This window comes from Trematomus bernacchii, unplaced genomic scaffold, assembly GCF_902827165.1.
Source record: "Trematomus bernacchii unplaced genomic scaffold, fTreBer1.1, whole genome shotgun sequence".
NCBI classification, from domain to species: domain Eukaryota; kingdom Metazoa; phylum Chordata; class Actinopteri; order Perciformes; family Nototheniidae; genus Trematomus; species Trematomus bernacchii.
The window spans coordinates 447,878-468,991 of NW_022987724.1; the positions used below are offsets into that span (position 1 = coordinate 447,878).

The window sequence follows — 21,114 nt, forward strand, 5'->3', positions numbered from 1 at the left end:
TTATATCTTAAAGACACCATTTACATGATCTATTCTTCAGAAGCAAATCACCTCGTCTAATATCCCTGCAACTCACGCACTTTGAGCATCAGATATCCTTAAGGGAGAGGATTGTTGTGTAACTTAACCTACAAGTAACAGCGTCATGTTATACCTGCAGATGTGAACGCATGTTGATGTTACTACCATATTAAAAGCTGGAGTTTGGTATATTTGTCTCCCCCCTCTGGTAGTGAGAGTAATTACCATATAGGATTGACCATAGAGACACAGCATCAGTTATCTAGAGCGATGCTCAAGATGAAAAAGAAACTTGGGGTTCAGAGAAATGATCCGATTATAGAGAATTGCACGGTAAAGTTTGAAGAGAACAATCCAGAGGGGGTGTGGTAGATGCAACAAGCTCACCTTCAGGTAGAAATGGGCTAGTGCAGGAGAACTTGCCCCAGACGCCAAAACTAAAAATACAGAATGTTTCCTTGGCAGTGATTGGCTTAATCAGCTTAATGTGAACTTGTTCGAAAAGGGCTTGAATGTAGCAGATGTTTATTTTTATGTCCAGCAACAGAAAGATTTTGCTGAAATGCAACGTCATCTGGGAATCAGACAATAAAATCATTCCCGTCAAAGTAACTTTTACAGAGTTGTAAAGTCCTGACGCATAAGTGCCTTGGCTCCAAACTCATGGATCGATTACTTAGCCTGGATGTCCTGGATCATATTTTATCGTCTCACCAGTACCTGAAACAACACAACTCTGTTTTTTATCTCAACTCCTTCTTACAGCTGCAGTAAACAATACATCTGCAGTTCTAATCCACTGCTGCACTTGCTATTAGGTTGCAGGAACATTTAGGCTGGCTCTGGTTCATCTCATCAATCAGACTTTTTTCTCTCATGTAGGTGGTGGGTTTCGACGGCTCCACCACAGTGGAAGAGTTCCTCCACACGCTGAACCAGAGGATCTGTGTGAGGAAGCCTCAGCTGTCGGGCTTTGCTCTCGTCACTGACGATCCATCGGGGAGAGACCTGGAGCACTGCCTGCTGCCGTCTGCCAAGGTATCACTGAGGCTCACTGAGCAGGGGTTCAATTCATCCGTCTCATGTTTCTTAACATTGTAGAGGAACAACAGAGGGTTTTTAAAAACTATTTTCATAAGATTAAGGCTGTCCAAACCATTTTGGGACTTTGGTTTTGAAACTGCAGCATACCAAAGCCTTACACTGTAATTTAATTCCACTCAATCACAATACAAGTGGTGCTTTCACTTCATTTTCATTCTGGTTACTAAAACTATTCCATTGTGTTTAACCAGCTCAAAGAGACCAGGCCAGCACACAATACAGACTGTAACACCATTGTGCAACTTAGACAGTAATCTATATTATTTACTCGTGTTTTTACTGGCTGCAACTTCAATACTCTGACTTTAAAGGGGCCTTATTAAGCTCCTTTTCAGGCTGATATCAGTATGTAGTGTCTCTACCGTGACATGTCTCCATGCTTTAATGTTCAGAAAGCTCTTTACTTTTCTCATGCTGCCTGTGCTGCAGCACCTCTTTTCACCCTCTGTCTGAAACCAGAGCCCAGTCTGCTTTGATTGGTTAGCTGGCCGGCTCTGTTGTGATTGATCAACCTCTTAAAGATGTCCCGGCCCTTAGCCTAACACGTACATTGTGTTGGAGCGCTAGCCAATAGAAGCGTTAGTGTTACATAGTGATGTCACTGTCTGCCTGGAGTACGACTTGTTTCCATTTGGCCAGATCTGTGATGTCATATCCAAGTGGGAGCAGGCCCTGAAGGAGTTGCATCCTGGGAAAAATGAGGGGACACGGATTGTGCGTCTCACATATAAAAGCAGGTAGGATTTCCTTTTGCGTCATCTTGTTAAAACACAATACCTCAGCATCTTTCATTATTAACTCACACTCATTTGTCTACATAAAAGGCTTAACAACAAACAAAAGATGGTGATATGAGATGTGTTCTGCCTTTTTGATTCATTTCAAAATGTTGGGATTAGTTTCCTTAACTTTTAAATGAAGTGAAGAGTGTATCATTTCAGCCTCTTCCAGGAAGACACGTTTCTTGACATGTGTTCTTCCTTTGTGCATGCACAGGTTGTGTTTCAGAGGTCAGGTGAAAGGAGAGACGGAGCGAGAGCGCCTCCTGCTGGCGTACCAGGTGAACGATGAAGTGCACAAAGGCCACTTCCCTGTGAACAAAGAGCTGGCTCTGGAGGTGGCTGCCCTCATGGCACAGGTCTGTAAGCAACATGTCCAGGGACTATCAAGACTTCAATCGATGAAAACCTTGTAATGCATACTGAATTTTTCTGTGTGTTAAAACTATCTTTCTCACCCTCTCTGTGCTTCTGTTTTTTCTTCCTCCAGGTTGAGCACAGTGACCTGGAGAAACCCGCTGCCTCCTCTCCTGCTGCGTCTCCTCAGCCCAAGTCCCAGCTGATCCTCCTGCAGGCCTTGGAGCGATTCTACCCCAAACGCTACAAACAGGACTGCAGCTCAGAGCAGCTCAGGTAAAACAAACACTGCTGAAATAATATGTTTGTTTTTCTAGAACCTGAGAACCAAATGTCCTCCTGATAAAGGTTTGTTTGATGTATTTTGCGATGTCCTCTTGTGACTAAAGTCTGACAAACATAGTGGTGGCATTTTGTCGTGAGGGCAGTAGTACAAACTTTTGAAGGGGTGCTTGAGTTTAGCACTAGACCCCAACACTGCTCTTAATACCATGATGGGTTAGATACAGGGTCTACATTTCACTATGTGTTCTGTGCTCGATTTCATATTTTCACAAACGAATGAGACACAAATTAACTCAAGCTGCTGGATGCTCGCGTTTGCTACAAATAAGATTGAAACCTAATCAAATATCCCTCTACTTGGTATCATGGTAGCTGACCTGGTTCGGAAGGAGCTTCATGTATTGAGGCTTTGCAGCAGCGCCTGGGTTTAAAACCAACTCGCGGCCCTCTGCTGAATATCATCCTCTCTCTCTCTCTGCCTTATCGTCCTCTGTTTTATTCAATAAAGCAAAAATCAATCTTTAAAAGGCGTGTGGTGCAGTGGCGTGTGGTGCAGTGGGTTGTGCGTTGGTGTTCGGATCAGGGGGTCACAGGTTTAAACCCCACTGCAGTCAGCATGTCGTTGTGTCCCTGGGCAAGACACTTCACCCCAAATTGCTCCTGTGGGGATTGTCCAGTATGTAAGTCGCTTTGGATAAAAGCGTCTAACAAGTAACATGTAATGTAAAACAAATCAACATGTTCTTTTTGTCCTTTCAGAGATCTGACTGAGCGTCTGGCCACTAAGTGGTCCATGCTACGTGGGTGCAGTGCACCTGAGTGTGTGAGAATATATCTAACTGTGGCTCGGAAGTGGCCCCTGTTTGGAGCCAAACTCTTCAGCGCCAAGGTACGAAACTAAAAAATATGTATCTTCTTGTTTATTGTTTAATGTCACGTTTGTCTTAATGCAGGCGTTTGTCTGTTACTCTCGTTTGAAGTCTGACTCTCCAAAAAAGTCAGAAATTCACCTTTCACTTCTCTTGACCCCTAACACAGTTATCCATAAGGTTTCCAGCACAGGTTGGACCAGTCTGAGACCTTGAAGAGGCTTTAGAGATGAAGCTGTAGGGTATACCAGGATGGATTTGTCACATGTGCTCTCTTTGTTTCCCCTGTCCACAGCCGGTCCCCCCATCTCCTGTCGAGCAGAGCCAAGGGTGGCTGGCAGTCAATGAAGATGGACTGTGTGTGCTGGACTACACAATGGTGACTATATCAACACTATCTCTGTCCTGTGTTGTTACATGAAACACTTTAGAGTTTACATTTGTTTCAGTTCAGCTAAAAAGGAAAACTTGTCTTTATAACTCAGCTGGCCGGGTCACAAGAGCTTTGTGGCCGACCGGTCTGAAGGCTTTTTATTCTGTGGTGGTTCAAACACCACAAATCCACAGGAAAATAAAATCCCCGGCTTCTAATTTAAAAAATGTTACCCTAAAAAACAGCAGTTTGAACATGTAAACAACATTAACGCTCTGTCATTTGCAGCAGGCCATGCAGATCCATTTCATGTTTGGTTTGGTCGGCAGCTGGCTCATGCAGCTTCGTTAAAATCATAGAGAAAAAACCAACACTGAACGTTATGTCACGCTCCTTCACGCTGAGTTAGCCCTTAAAAAAAGGCAGAAATCCAAAAACATTTCCCAAAAGAAATCCACGCTCTATTTTGAGATCAGCCATAACATTTAGAACGTGCTCCCTGTTTTATATCCCTGCTCATTTAACACTGGCCATGTCTCCACTCTTCAGCACACGCTGGTCACATACTCCTACCAGTCTGTGATCACATTCGGAGGTTTCCGTGACGATTTCATGGTGGTCACGAGCCAGCAGAGGGAGCCTGGAGTCGGGAAGAAGAGCGTGGAGAAGCTGGTCTTTGTGATGGCCAAACCAAAGGTAAGCATCAAGAGGACATCTGCACGTGTTCAGTCTGAATGATCGATGTCTGCTTTGCCTCTGCATCCGAGCTTGTCCCTTTTATAAATATGATCTAAGCAGGATTACTTGTTGCCAGAGGGTATGTGGACATTTGGATCATTTTTAAGAATTAAAAGGTATTCACAGAGCTGACATAGGATAAAGAGTTTAATAATTAGATAAAAGATACTCATAAACAATTTAAATATTTAGCTTAAAGGTGGGGTAGGTAAGTTTGAGAAACCGGCTCGAGATACACTTTTTGTTATATTCCATGGAATGCTCTTAACATCCCGATAGCAATGAATATCTTAAGTGCTTTGACAAAAAATCCATAAAAAAATGTCATCTGTGGAAGCCGTAGTACTGTAAAAAGCACGACCAATCATCTGAGCCGGCCCGGCTAAAGTAACTGGATGGCCTACCTGCCTGTCAGCCTTCCATCTGTGCACAAACTTATCTCGTGCCCTCGTTGGTCATGTGCGCGTTCGTGTGTGTTGGAGGAAGGGCTCTGTAAGGAAGTGGCAGATTTTTTCCAGCTGTGTATTTTCAAATTCTAGCGCACTCGAGCTGGTTTCTCCAAAATTACCTACCCCACCTTTAAGGTAATGTATAAGAGTTTAAATAGTTGGCTAAGTAATTGATAAAAAAATTATTTGCTCAAAAATATTTTTTAAAAGGTTGACTTTATCAAAAGTAATAGATACAAGTTTAAATGATAGCTATAAGTGACTGATATACAGTATACATTGGCTAAATGAAGAAGATCTATCTAAATGTAATGGATAAAGAGTTGCAATAGTTAGCTACAGTAATGGATACACATTTTAAATAGTTGGTTAAAGTGATAGATAAACAGCTGAAACCATTAGCTTCGGCCCCTAGTGGTACAGATCTCACCTAGACCAACCTAAACACTAAACGATTTGAATGTAAACATATTATAACATTATCCACTTTGCCATGGTTGATGGTGTTGAATGACATCCAGTTTAAATGACGTGTTGATGGAGGGGGGGTTGAGTTCCTCTGATGAGACTGCAGAGGAACGAGGTTAAGAGCCACTGAAGTAAACCATTAGCGCTGAGGCGTGAAGGAGCGTGGGTCGACATATGAAATGTTGAAGGCGTTGAAGTCGTGTAAAGGATCTGTGAAGATAAGGGAGACTAACTCATACTCACCTGTTGAGCGCTAATGCATACAGCAGGTAATGTCTGTCAGTAATGTGCAGGATCTCAGTGGAGCTCATGTTACAGCGGTGGGAAAAGCTAATGAGAAGTGACGCCACGCTTGATCGCACGACAGTTTGATGTCTCAGGTTTTCAGGTTTCCACGCTGGGCCCTCCGGCTCCCTGCGATCCAATGAAACATCATCTCGTAATGTTAAAACCATTAATCCGAGCTGTTTGTGCTCCGCTCTCAGATTCTGGAGCTCACTCTGCTCATGGCCAGCTACATCAACCACTGGACCCCCGGCCCCCCGTCGGCCGCCCAGCAGCCCCTCGGCCACTGGGACGTAGACAGCCGCCACTTCCCCGCCATGAACTACACCACCAAGGGCCCCACACTACTGTGAAATATGCAAACAGCAAGACTGTTAAACTACAGGGAGGCTCAGCAACATTACCTTTTAGTTAAATGCATCGGGTTTCATGTCAGAGTTTTTACAGAAGAGATTATTTTTTCCTTTTTTTATGAAGATTTAGAAATGTCAGAAAAAGTCTTGTTAGACTATTTATTTCAACAACAAAAGAGTGTTTCAACTCTGCTTTATTTAGATGTAAGGTTTTAATTCCTTGTTGGAATAATTTGCATAATACAGAAGTGGCTTAGAGGACACATTTCCACCCGCAGTGTCGTCCTGTTAGTCGCCTTTATTTTGACAGTGGTGCGTTCAGGCTCTTCCTGTCATGAGCTGAGAGCTGCTTGGACTGGAACACAGTGTTCTGTGTCACTGTGTCGCTGTACCAGGATTATTAACTCATACTTGACGATGAACCAGAGTTGAAATCATTCAGGAGGTACTGTGCATTCAGAAAGGGATTGATATGTCATACAGTATGACACTTTTTAGCATCTTAATTTGATACAAACCATATCTAATATGAATTAAAGTAAGAAATTAAACAAACAGATATTTGAATGATGGACTAATCTGATTCTTTTCTCAATTCATTGATTCATTATTTGGTCTGTAAAGAATCTGAAATACGTTGAAATAGTGTTTTTCTGAAAACCAAAGATATTAATTTTTAATCTTAACGAAAAAAGAGCACAAATATTAGCATTTGCTAAAATCACTGCATTTGTGTAACTAAAAAATTATGATAAATCAATTGTTTGAATAGTTAGATTATTTTCGGTAGGTAAACTAATCAATAAAACAACTATTTGCGTATAAAGTCGACTAAATCCTCGACTAAAAACCCCACAAAGAAAATGTAAGAAACCTTTTTTTAATCCTATTATCATTTGTTTTGAACCCTAACCTAATATGTAGCCCAAAGCAGTCCAAGTAACAGTAAAGTATCTGCTGTTGCTGCAGTACTATAATAATGTGACGGAGACACACAGGTACAGGACAGGATGTAAAAAGCTGTTTAACAGTGAAGGTACTGTGAGTTTAATGAAACCTGTTTGTGTGTTACTTCTCTGATGGTCCTCTCATTACACATACAGCATATTAATAATCAGGTCCCTCAGTGTTTTAATAATCAACACAAAAGGAGAAAACTAATACATAAAATAATAGCTACCAAAATATTTGAATGACTTGAACTGTTTTGGATCAAACCACTTTCTTGCTCATGTCCATATTAGTTATTTATTTGTATTTCAAACATGTTTTTGGCTTTTGCTTTGTAGGGTACACATGTTTTTGTCACATGAATATTTTGGGAAAGGTTCAGCTTCCTTTATGTCGAGTAATTTAAGAGCAGAGTATGTTTGTGACTGTGTCTGTACTGCGATGTGTCACAATGTTTGAAAGATGGTGTCTTTATGTTTGAGTGTGTGGGAAAAAAATAAACGGTACAATATGTTTGATTGTTTTCATTTAGGTATTTTACCCTACTTGCACTTGTGTCTTAATTGAACATGTTTTTTACCTCACAGTGTGGAAGGTAAGTACTTACATAAACACATTACAACTGAAAGGGATCTTCAGTATACCTTCACCTACAGCAGGGGTGTCAAACTCAAGTACACAGTGGGCCAAAATAAACAAATCCATACTAGTCGAGGACCGGACTGGTTCAATGTTTATTGCAAAACATATTGAAATGAACTTATTGCACATATTAAACCTGGAACTAACAAAGCTTAAATTATTGCCTATAAAAACAACATTAAACATTAAATAATCAGTAGCATTCATTTCTTATGGCTCTATCTGCAGCTTTTCCTCAGTCATTTCTTATGATTACATTTTTCCACAGGCCAACAACATCTTCAAAAAAACTATTTCCCTCAAAGAAAAAAACAAACATGCCCTGTTGTCGTGAGAGAAAAAGTGCAGAAGGAAACATCCATGTAAACTCAGTGTGCTGCTCTGTGATGCTAGTTCAAGCCAGATACTTGGCATCTCATCTCGGGTGCAAGTTCATCAATGTTTGGGGTCAGGCTCTGAGCTGAGGAGATCCTCAGGATTGAGTGAAGGTGTGCGTGCAATATACCGGCGGGCCAGATCTAATAGTAATTAGAAATTATCCTGCGGGCCGAAATTAAATCCACCAAGGGCCTGATTTGGACCCCGGGCCTTGAGTTTGACACATGTGACCTACAGTATAGAGCACCTCACATGCTGTTAGACTTTATTTAAATCAATATCATGGTTATTCATCTGTTTCAAATAATACCATTCTGTGAGTCAGAAGTTAACTATAATGCAACATTTCATTTAATATTTAAATTATTGTTCAATAAAATAAACTATGTTCCACTGTTACTGTAAGCATGAAAAATGTAGTTTAATTTTGACGTTTTTAATTAAAGTTAGTTTAAAATCATTAATACTGCATAATCAGTATAATGTATACTTTATGTATACTTTTACTATTATATAAAGTGTATGTATATAGAGTATATTTGTATTTTATAACATGTTAAATAATAATAATCTGTATTTGTATAGCACTTTTCATGGTGCAGCTCAACGTGCAAGGCAAGTTTATTTATACAGCACCTTTCAGCACACGGCAACCCAAAGTGCTTTACAAAATAAAATAAAAGACATTTAAGAATAAATACAGTGGAAGCACATTATAAAAAGGCATTTCAAAACAGGCATTTAAAAAGCAAAGATAATCAAATAAACCCAACAGGTATAAAATACATGGATAAAATCCATACTGCAGTTTGAATTTGAACAACTCATCCAAATGCTGTGGCGAAAAAGATACGTTTTTAATCTCGATTTAAAAGTATTAACAGTTGCAGCTGACCTGCAGGATTCAGGGAGTTCCAGATGGTCGGGGCATGAAAACTAAATGCTGCTTCTCCATGTTTAGTTCTGACTCTTGTAAGGCGTGTGGCGCAGTGGGTTGTGCGTTGGAGTTCGGATCAGGGGGTCACAGGTTCAAACCCCACTGCAGTCAGCATGTCGTTGTGTCCCTGGGCAAGACACTTCACCCCAAATTGCTCCTGTATCCCTCTGCTCCCTCTCTACCAATACTCCTTGGTTTCTCGAGTGCTGCATTTGGGTCCTTCATAAGATTGTGACATGATCACTGTGCTGTTATATCTATTATTTATTTTGGGGGTGAGCATGCTTTTCAGAAACAACAAAAAGTGTTGCAACATTTGTAAGGCACGTCAAAACTTGAAATTCTTAAGAAAGCACTCTTTGTCTGTCCCTCAATAAACTCATTCTGATACTAAAGTATAATCCAATCAGGAAACGCACGACTCACTTGACAGTAACGAAACTCCTCTTGGAAAAGAACACTATTTCTATGTTACTAAAACGCTCTCATCCAACACTTCCATAAACTCTGTGTGTTGCTCAGCCTCCACTCGGCTGTTTTACTGCAGTCCAGGGTTTTTTCTTGGTGTGGAAGCTGTTCTGCTTTTTCTTATCCGAGGGGGTCAAAGTGGTAATGGCATTTTCCTGCCAAATATATGCAGTAAATCTCACTTTTTATAGCTCGTCTGAGCTCTTGTTGTTCCAAAGCAGCTCTGACACAAAATGAAATGCTTGTTATAAGCTTCACTGCTGAATGTCTGCTTGCTTTCATTGCTCATCAAAAAAGAAAATAACTTTTCCGTGGTGCATTATGGCTGAGGCCACACGCTTTATACGAGTCTAAATCTAAATGAATTTAATGTAAAATATGCCAGTGTTGCTGGACAGATGGGCATAATGCAGGTTTTATGAATTAAGAAAGCAGCATGATTTTAAAAACAATATTTTTTTATTTATTAGACGAGGGGTGTATTTCAGAACTTTAAGACTTATTTTAAATCATGAAACGCCTTGTGTTCTCTCTTATGAGCATGTGATTGCGCCGTCCAAATGGTTGTAACACTTTTAGGGCTGCATCCAACAATTCATTCAATTATTGATTCGTCTGTTAATTATTGTATATGAATTTCTATTTCTATTTCTTCTCTTTAGCCTCGAACTATCACCATGAAGACCTATGACCAAAACTATTGTTTTATTTTTTATTCAATTTTTTACATTGTTTTTTCTGTTTTATTTATATCTTTCTATTTATATATTTTTACGATTTTCTGCTTTTTTATTTAGCTTTTCTTTTCTTTATAATGTCTGTTTTTGATCATTCATGTGTGATATTAATTCTCTTTGTAAAGTTCTTTGGTCAACGTGTTCTTTTTAAATGTGCTCTATAAGTATCTGGGCTGGACCTGACTTAAATATGGACAATATAGTCCCTGCAGTTTGAGTCTCTTCAGTTAAACAGAAACACTTTATGTGAGAGACAAGGGCCAGTAGATTTGTCATTTTTATTTGAAAACATTACATTTCTGGAGATTGACTATAATATGTTAATTTACTTAAATGTTCATCTTAACTTTAATTTTGACCTCAAATCCTGTACGAACTCACTCTCACTTAGTGATGGCATGATGTCTTTATAATCTTAGGACTGATTTACCAACATGATAATGTTAAAGCTCTCAAATAAAATCTGTCTTAAATGTCTTACTGCAGGTGAAGGACCTCTTTAATTATCCCTTTATTCAATTCCTTTCTAAAGTTAACTATAAACAGCTCAAAAATCTACTGAAACATCCCTGTTACATAACAAGTGAGTGATGTGACATGTGTAAGTAGTGAAGAGTGCTTTGTGTAAAGGTGTGATTTAAACTTGTATAGAGACATATCTGTAAATCTATAAGGTGACATTCATGCTTCCTTCCTATCTGATCTAACACAACATTGACCGCTACAGTATCAGTAATGTAAAACATGATATTCACATTACATAACCTGGGTTGAGAAGGGAGACAGTGATATGTGGTTTATGTTAGGAGGCCTGTAGTTTATTCAAGGGTGAATAGCAGTCAGACGCTTGTAATTTTTCATTTTGTTTAACACGTGCTATCAGATCTCTATTGTCTATCAATGTTGTATAAATTGCATGTTGACACTAGTTGTGGCTTTGCATTATTTATCCAGGTTACACTCTTTTCTCAAAGGGACAAAATCCATCTTCTGTGTCAACAACTGAATTAGCTCCTGCACGATTGGCTCTAAAAAGATTGGGCCGAAGTCGAGCTGACCACAGCCTCATTATAATCCAAAACTATACATTGATTAGTTTATTTACCATAGTGATTTTAACAATGATTATTTAGTTCATCTGGCAAGAAAAAGTCAATATTATGTACAGATTTAAAGATTTTTCCTGGTTCAATTTCTTACAAAAATTAAAAACTGTTTACTTGCTACTTCTCTCTCGTTTGTAATGATCAATTTCACCATGTTGGGCTCTTGAAGGCATTTTACACTATTTTCTAAACTAAGAAATAAACAGATTCATAAAAAATATCCTTCCATAATTAAATAACCCTTATATGAGACACACAGTTCACATGGTGCACTGCAGGGGTAATGTTTTTTTTTTGCGTGATTCTCAAAAGAAAGATTTTGGGTGGAGTTTCATGTTTTAACGGAAGCACGTTTCATTTTATGTGGAACCTGCTGGAACAGGAAGAGTTAACTCCCCTTTTACACCGATACTGTAAACTGTTAGCTATAACCTGCACACTGTTTGAATATCACCTACATTATTTATATATATTTTAAACAGTAGTGTTTCATAAGCAATGTGTAATTTATTCTACATTTCCTTTTTGTATTTATATTTTTCTTGCAAACGTTTTTGTAATGCTACTGTATATTTGCTCTATATTTTACATCTTAATTTCTCTTAAGTGTGTTCATGCATTCACAATTTTACACCAAAGCTAATTCATTGTACATGTAAACCTAATTGGCTAATTCAGATTCCTATATTAATCATTAAAATGTTTTTGATATAGCCCAATATCAGAAATGAAATAACACATACAGCATCTAACAGCCTCTGACCTTAGACCCTTGCAAAAAAATTGGAAAAAAGTCCCCAAAAGAAACGGATGAATTACATTAAATAATGTGCAAAGTAAACATTGGAGTAAGGTTGCCACTGTAAAAGATAAATGGACACTTTAATAAAAAATACTTTTCTGCGATACTGATCTAGAAAGGGTCAGTAGGGGTTTTATTCATTGTTTATTTACACTTTTCAAAAATACTTGAGGCGATGGGAGGGTGAATGTGATGCAGCAGTTTGTTTTTTTGCTTGGTAATTGATTCCATATTAGCCTAGCCTAGCCTGAGAGCCTCGGAGAGATATCACTGGCACTGCTGCGCTTTCTCCAGCGTGGGCTGCAAGAGCAAGTCAAGACACAACACAGCCGCCTCATAAGAGCAGGAAACACGGGTAGGTCGTGTGAAACATGTTGTAATAGCGATATAACACGGTGTACTAACTCACGATACGATACAAGCAGAGATAACTGGCTCAATAACGGGTTTGTTTGTTTTGGTAGGAAACGTTAACAATGACAACCAAGAAGCCGCAGAGCTTGCTCCGTGAAGCGTCTCATCAGATTATAGCGGGAGGATCCGCTGGTAAGTCTGCACGTTTTATTTCTGCTTCTCACAACGATTGATTTTGTAATAGTTTAGGTAGTTTGCACGCTGCTAAATGTATGTAGCATAGCAACAGCGTTACCGTATAATCAAATGTATGCTGTGGCGACACGTTCACCTTCCCACGAGACTAAAGGTACAGAAACGTTTCGGGTTTTAATCACACACGCGTAATCGTTAACCGAATAAATGATTTGGGTCACCTGGATCAAAGGTGATATACGTGAGAGCAAGATAGTTGTCACACTCTGCAAAACTGCAGTGTTCACGGAAGAGCCAAAGGGAAGGGTAATCAGTCTGCGCATGCGTAGAGTTCAAGGATTCAAAGGCTTTATTGTCATATGCACAGTAGCTACAGTGTAGAAATGGCAATGGAAATCTTAAATCCCAAGCTCCTACAACATTGCAACTTCGTCATTTAGGACATAAAACAATCAAACACCTAAAAAAATATAAAGAAATTAGAATATTATAGTGCAGATTTTGTTGCAAGACCAATGTCCAAGTAAACTATATACTTGTCAGGAAAATAAATAAATACAATAAGCTAATAATGCAGAGAATGTTGTAGGTGACCAAGTAAATGCAGGAGTCTATAAACATGTGAATCGAGTAAGATAAACAAGAACAGAGAGTAAATTAAATGCTGTTCATCGTAGTGATAACTCTTTTGATAAATAGATTTTAAGATGCAAAGGTATGACAATATATTGTGCAATTTAACTTATAGCATCTATTTTTTATTATACTGTACTTAAGGACACATTAAGGGAACCTTTAGCCTCCTATAATTGTGTTTCAATTTCAACACATCTTTATATTTATAATTCAAAGGGGACAAATATTATAATTATTCTGTACAACATTGTTTTGACAGGTTAAATTACAATATACAAAGTATTACAAAAACCACCAGACTCAGGGACAGTTTCATCCCACAGGCCATAAGACTATTTAACACCTGAGCTTGCACTAATTTATTTGTATTGTTGTTTTTTTACATGTATTTGTTGATGTCTTGTAAATTGCACTGTTGAGGAACCTGCTATCTAAGTTTTTCATACATTACATAATTACACCATAGCTGTGTATATGTTATGACAATACACAGTTGAATCTTGAATTATCACCACATGCACAACACATTGCACTGTACAATAACATTTGACCCAGGCCTACATCTCCCAATAATTAGTACAATATTGAGATACTTTTCTTAAGCATATCCATTTGCTTACTATCCTACTTTATACTTCTACTCCACTATCAGAGGCAAATATTGTACTTTTTACTCCACTCACTTATCTAAAAGCTATAGTTACTTGTTATATTGGTGGTATTGGAAATTAGATACAATTATGTCTGCCTATGTTACAGTAATGCACGTCTTTTGGACTGTGTCTCTTTACATTGCATATTCTTTTAATGTTCATATTGTGAACCTTTGCTCAATTATTGGAGAAGTTTTCATTTTCTGTCTAAAACTACCATTTCTAAAACTGCGCTGCTTTTCTTTTATAATTCAGATATTGTGTACCTTTTCATAGTATTTGAATATGTTTTTATTGTCTGTCTCTTCTATTCTATATTTATGTTTCTTGTACATATTTGTTGTAGTAGTGTTGTAGTATTCCTTCATATTTTTAGTGACCAATTTTTTATTAATTCAAGCCCTCTTCCCAAAATGAAATAATTCTCATATTTTGTTGAATTTTTCTTATATTCTTTGTTTATGTTTGTAGATTTTTGCAATAGGCTACTTAAAAAATATTTATAAGCTTTTACATGGTTTTATTTTTTGCTCTGCAGTCAAAGCAACAGTTGCCTCTGTCGTTGTCGAAACATATATATATATGTATGTCAATACATGTATTGTTCTGTTTCCGGCCACCAGGGGCAGCACTGAGCTCACCGCTGCTCAGTGGCAGCACCTGTTAATTAACGAGGAAGAATTCCCGCGCAACCTTTTGTTTATCTTGACTTCAATTTGAAGTTGCCCCCCCCCCTGTATTGGGATTAATTAAGTGTTTTGTGATTCTACTCCTGTCTGACATCGTGTGTTTCCTCTTCACAAGACACCAACATGTTCTCTTCGACCTGGTGAGTTTGTATTATGAATATTCTTCCCTAACGGTTTTTAAACGGCTGTGTAACTGACATTGCTATGCTAACGCTTGAATTAGCGTAATGAGATAACAGTTACACCTCTGTTGGTTTAGAGATTTCCACTAATTTGAGTCTTGTATTTGGCAGAATATGGGACTTGTGAAATGTTTTAATGATGACTCAACTGCTGTAATATTGTAGTACTCAAATTGTTTTGGTTTATTTGAAGGTAGTGCTCCAACTCGCTAATGCACTAGCACTTTAAACTTTTGGCTAACTTGAAGCTAATGCACTAGCACTTAAAATGGTCTGGCTGATTTGAATCTAAAATACTTGCGAAAACGACTTGCTGTTCTGAATTTTGAATCTTCATGGTTGATTTTACTCGCATTAGAGCCTTTTTGTGCTTCTTTGTTTTTTTTTAATATATCAGGCAGGCGTGAATATAGCTTGAAACCTAATGTAAACTTACAGTATTGACCATCTGAGGCTTCCTTTTTGAAACGTATACATCACCCTTTTAACTGCAAAACACATCACGGTATAACATACAGAGTTGGTGTACAGATTGTCTAACCAGGAAGTGAGCAGGAGTCAATCCTCTCGCTTATTTGCTTTACTTTCCCTCTTTTAACCTTAAAAAAACCCCCTCATCCGTTCACAGTCAGTAGTGAGTTGATATTGCGTCACACTGCAGACACGTTGCACGCTCGGGTTTGTGGAAGCAGCGGTTCATTTTAAGAACGTAGAGACAGACAGCTGGTGGACATCCTGATAATATACCCTTGATAAGAGATGCGGGGGAGGAGGAAACATTTAAAAACTCAGTCTCTCCACTCTAAGTTTAATAATATTTACTGAGTAGGCTTTCAAAACGAAAATCTTGGAAGTCACGTGATTGGGTGTCGGAGATGAGCAAAAACAGGGACCGTGTACAATGCATGTATTTCATAAAATATAGCACATTTGTAATTCATATATGTTGTCTTAGGGTATGTATATATTGCACATATACAAAAACTATTTCTACATTAATACACATTGTGGGAATAAAGGTATCTCTTTAACATTAGTTAAACTGACTAAAGCTAAAGCACTTCTATACTGGTAGGAATAGCATTCTAAAAATGAATGTATTTCTTAAAATATAACTTCTTCAATCAAGTTATGCCTGCAGTGCCAGATTTTAGCCTCCATAAAGACTATGACCTTCATGATGTGACCCATTATATTTACCACCTTAACTTACTAAACACTTGTTCATTCCAGCCTAACTGTGATAATGACACAATCATTATGAGATTGTTGTAATAGCCTGTCAAACAGTACACACCCAAGCCATTATTCTGAAACACTACCTATCTGAATGAGTTGTAATATGCAGGTAGTTTTGCATATTAAATCTTACGTTGCATCATTCTGTCTGCTCCACCTCGTTGGTCTCGTGTTAATTGTCGGTTGCATTGCTTCACAAAATCTGTGCATCTCTTCATGCATGTTATGTAAAGGCAACACCAAAGTCAAGGTTGGTAGTTAATCATTTTACATTTGTAAAATCTTTGAGCTCACAGCAGCACGTCATATAACGTTGTGCTGATAGAGGTTTTGCAGATCAGTTGTTTCGTGTGCATGTACAGCAGTCCAGGCCTGCGTGTGTATTTGTGATGTGAATGTGATGCATTTACATATATCATTTTATTTATTTACTGTGACATTTAGTGCATTGTATATGTGATTTAACTTTAATATTTAATTAAATTGTCATTTCATACACTTAATTGTTAAATATCTCAAACTTGCATACTCTGCCCCTCCTTCATTCATTCATGTAGTGGCTTTGTGTTTGTGGAGTGGTGTGCCAGTTTTGTAGCCAAGCATGAAGCATTGGATTACATATTCAATGAGTGGAAATCTGATATGCTCCTTTTAACTTTCTTGGTAAAGCGTAAGTAACAACATAGAGTTATAAAAAACAAGTTGGACTGTGAAGGAATGATCAGGATAGACTGTCTCTTTATCGTGTCAACTTCTCTTCTCCAGCCGAGCAAGCGGACAGCTGGAAACAATAAAGAGCACAAAACTATTTCCTCATGTTTTTATTCCCCAGTGTTGTTGCTGTGCTCACTCACTGAGTACATCCACACTGATGGGCGTTTGTGAAATAGTTTTCTCCAAAGTGTCCAAACTCTTTAGTGAACTTTAGCTTTGGGATGTATTTTTTCAGATTCAGAAATTCATATAATACGTGTATTGCAAGTGTTGTAAGTATAAATGTAAGTGTTTACTTTAGAGATGCCAGGAATATATATCCATTTCTGTTTGCATGTCCAAATTGGCTTCTTCACCCGTATTGTCAGTGTTACATTCTACATTTCAAAGAGTACAATTGCAGAACATGACTAAAAGTAAAAGTGACTCAGCAGATGCTTAAGAAGTCTCTTTCCCAACTCGGCTTGTGGCCAACTCGGTTCTCTTCCTTCCTTTTAACAACACTTTTCTGTTTGTGAAGCCCAACACATTTCTCTGTTTCTCAATTGACCTCAAACAGGGTCAACACTTTTCACACCATTTACCAGACCACATTTTCCAAGCATCACTTCCCACTGCAGTGCAGATACCAATAATGTAACAATAGGGGCGTTCACACCAAGTACTTTTCCCACAGTAGTTCATGAGAACTTTAGTTCATGAGAGCTCTTTTAGTTCTGATGAACTAAAGCAGATCGCGTTCACACCAAAATGAGTTCCTGGGGGTGGATTAGGCAAATGAGCCGCTGACGTCACTTCTTCTTCTTCTGCTTTGGGTTTACTGGCAGGCCGCAAACAACTTCATGGCGAGTACAGTAGGTGGCGGTATGCACCTTAAAGTTGCAATTCGCCAAAAAACCGAGAGAAGAAGAAGAAAAAAAACTTCCACTTCCGCTGTATGCTTCTGTTTACCTTCCGACCTCAGACACGGTATGGAGTTGACGTTTTGGTGGTCGTGTTATACAGCTTCGTAACTGAGTTATTTAAGCCAATAACTCAGCCACAAATACAAATACAGATCGACCATTCAAATGCAATAGAAATGCTGAGGCGAAGGCGGTTAAGAAGCCTTAACAAAAGGATTGGACGACGAACAAAGAACAGCAATGGTACGTTCATTAAATCACATTAATACTATCTAATGTAGGATTTATGGAGTTATGTAGAGCTAATTTGTGTCTTTGTATGTGTTCCAGATATGCGAATACTACGGAACGCGTCGTGTCCCGCGCTCTCTCTGGGTGAACAATAGAACATCGGCCTGGTGGGAGAAGGTGATGCCAACGTACACCAATGTGCAGTGGATCAAAGATTTCCGAATGTCCAAGGGCTCTTATCAACTCCTCTGTATTCGCCTGGAAGCAACGTTGGGGAGACGCAACCTAAAAGAATCGCCGCGGGGCAAGACACGCGCACAGCCCTTATGAGGCATCTGAACAGCATGGAAATTGTAAATTGACAATAAAGCTGATCTTTTGTACAGTGCATTTGGTTCTCTTTTATTTACCACAGTCACAGACACAATTACAATAGTGCAGACACACCTTAGTGCAAAGATTAAATGTCAGTATCAAAACAGTACTCATACTGTATATTTGTATATTAATATGAGTATATTATTATGTTAAATGTGTGTTAAAGACAATGGGATGAGGTTGAAAGCTCTTTTAAAAAGCTTTTGTATACCATCTTTACTGTGATAAATACATACATGTTAAGCATACACACCTGAAGAACTACATTACACACACACAGGTTAGTCTGTGTACCGCTGCACTGCTGCTGGTTTAAACAAAGACAGTCATGATGCTAGTGCCGTGCATGTAGGTTCTCTTTTATTTATCAGCAGCAGATCAATAAGTGTCAGTAGTATCAAAACAATATAATAACAGTGGCAATATATATATATATATATATATATATATATATATATATATATATATATATATATATAATAACAATAGGTAGGCTCAGCAGCAGACACACCTTAGTGCAAAGTTAGGTGTCAGTATTAATAACAGTGGCATATATATATAATCACAATAATACAAAATTAACTGTCCCAGGTGTAGGCAATTTGGGGTGAAGTGTCTTGCCCAGGGACACAACGACATCCTGACTGCAGTGGGGTTTGAACCTGTGCTCCCCTGATCCGAATACCAACGCACCAGACCACTGCACCACACGCCTCCCAACAAGTCATTGTACAGTTTATCAACGACGACAAGTTTTCTTAATTTTTGTATTGAAGGCCTGTTGGATTTAATCAGCTCGCTTAGCACTGCCAGAAGCCCAGCCTGAAAGGTATTTTGTTGCTCCACCTGGCACCATGAGCAGCTAGTCGTCCGATTCCTGGGCCTTGTGTGAATGCAGCAGCCGTTCGTCGTGCATCTCCTTGGCACGCAGGTCCTCATTCTCCTTGCTGACCATGTCCATCGCCATGATGGTGTCAAGGAAGCTGTCATCGCGTGCCCACTTTCCTAAGGTGAAATATGCAAGATACAAGATCAGTTTAATCGCAACAACGAGACAACATAGTCCAACATTGGACATGGTGCAGGCAGGAACAGTGTACAAAATGCAGGTGTAAAGTAGAAGATAAGATAGGATCAAATAATATCAAATAAAAAATAAATATCAAAGTGCCCTTATTTATTGTTTTGTGCTTAATGTATGCTTGAACTTTGTTTTATAGGGATTAGTGGACATCAGTTAGATGTGTAACCTTCTTTCAAGGCCAGAGTAGTTACAGTGTAAGTGGATTGACATCTAACATAACATGGCCGAGTACAATTATAACAATCAATAAAAAAAAGGAAAAATAAATAGAATTTCAATTACATTTCTACTTAAATGTGCAAAAATATTAGAACATCAGTCTTTGTGGCATGCAGGTAATCAACTGTTTAAGCTTTTACCATTAACATGTAGAATGAATGTTGCAAATGACTTGAAATTATAGCAACTACAATGTATTGTTAGAGGTAGCATTATGTCCAGCTAGCATGCTAATTGCTAACGTTATATTATCGTTTTATCCCGGAGGGGAAAACTAGTTTCTAATCCTGAGAGAAACACCTCGCCTGAAACACACGATTACTGCCATGAGTTAGTGAAGTAAATTACAGAACATTGCACACTTATTCACAAGTCAAAACATGTTCATAGCGGTTACGGCTGAGAATAGCTAGCTAGCTAGATGTTGTTAGCCAGCTTGGACCTATGATAGCAAGTTCTAGCATGGCTAGCTCGATCTACTGAGCAAATAAAAGTACATCTAAGACCAGTATTGTGCAGATTAAAACAGTGCAGTGCATGTATTTTATTTTAGCTTCGTAGTCGTCCCGACATGACTTTGCCAGGTCTGCTAACTTTGCTGAGCCACGGAAACTGCATTCAGTAGAAGCTTCTGAATGCGGCGCTTCGCGTCCTCCGAGTAAATCGGCAGAAGCGCCGACACATCCTCATCACTCCACCGCTCCGATGATTTATTTAGTGTTGCTATAATAACTGCTTTCACAAAAGTAATCTCTTCGGGTGCGCTGGCCCGAAGCGAGCAAATACAATGGCCGCTTCCAAAAAAAAATTCAGAGTCAAACGGGCGTGGTTTGCATTCCGCACAGCCAATCAGACGTACGAACTATTTTCTCCCACGACAGTCCCTGCTCTCTAGCAGGGACTGAAAAGTGGGTCGGACGAACTAATTTGAACTACTTTAGTTCCTGGGGCTTTTTGGTGTGAACGCAAATATATCGTAGTTCTGATGAACTATTGTGGGAAAAGTACTCCAAAGTACTCCGGTGTGAACGCGCCTATTTAGAGTCACCTCGCATGTATAGCCTACAGCAGCGGTTCCCAACCTTTTTCAACTCGGGGCCCACTTAAGAATCAAAAATTCAACCATAAACAATACGGAGGCTAAATAAAGTTCTGATTGGTCGATTCAGAACATGTGACACGTTGTAAATCCAGTAGAAGAGGCCGCTGTCAAGGACTGTAATGACCGTTGCTAAGGAGGATCAAGAAAGATAAAGGGAAAAAGGTTCAAATAAAAAAAATGTTAATAATGAAAATGTTTCCGCACAAATCATAATGTTTTGCAAATTATTTGGCTGCAAATATTGGATTTACATTTACACCCTTTAATATTTTATTTGGGCTTTTAGATGAAGACCGCACACAGTTAATAAATACAACTATTCTTCTGGCTAAAATACATATTTTTTAAAAGTCAATCAAGAACTAATCTTAATTTAAGGTGTTTGAAGAGTAGATTAAAAATACAATTTATTTTGAAAAAAATTATTGCCA

General features: G+C 38.6%; 2 protein-coding genes across 2 annotated transcripts in view; both read left to right on the top strand.

Annotated features, from left to right (window-relative positions):
* plekhh1 (pleckstrin homology domain containing, family H (with MyTH4 domain) member 1) overlaps positions 1-7,545 on the top strand; it is a 43,244-nt gene extending 35,699 nt beyond the window's left edge. Inside the window, exons 23-30 of the mRNA XM_034144466.1 lie at positions 904-1,059; positions 1,765-1,862; positions 2,122-2,263; positions 2,395-2,537; positions 3,306-3,435; positions 3,711-3,794; positions 4,338-4,484; positions 5,929-7,545. Of these exons, the coding sequence (XP_034000357.1) occupies positions 904-1,059; positions 1,765-1,862; positions 2,122-2,263; positions 2,395-2,537; positions 3,306-3,435; positions 3,711-3,794; positions 4,338-4,484; positions 5,929-6,081 (1,053 nt within the window). The 3' untranslated portion in view covers positions 6,082-7,545. The remainder of the gene's footprint in view (positions 1-903; positions 1,060-1,764; positions 1,863-2,121; positions 2,264-2,394; positions 2,538-3,305; positions 3,436-3,710; positions 3,795-4,337; positions 4,485-5,928) is intronic.
* Positions 7,546-12,306: 4,761 nt separating this feature from the next.
* slc25a21 (solute carrier family 25 member 21) overlaps positions 12,307-21,114 on the top strand; it is an 89,037-nt gene continuing 80,229 nt past the window's right edge. Inside the window, exons 1-2 of the mRNA XM_034144511.1 lie at positions 12,307-12,457; positions 12,567-12,648. Of these exons, the coding sequence (XP_034000402.1) occupies positions 12,579-12,648 (70 nt within the window). The 5' untranslated portion in view covers positions 12,307-12,457; positions 12,567-12,578. The remainder of the gene's footprint in view (positions 12,458-12,566; positions 12,649-21,114) is intronic.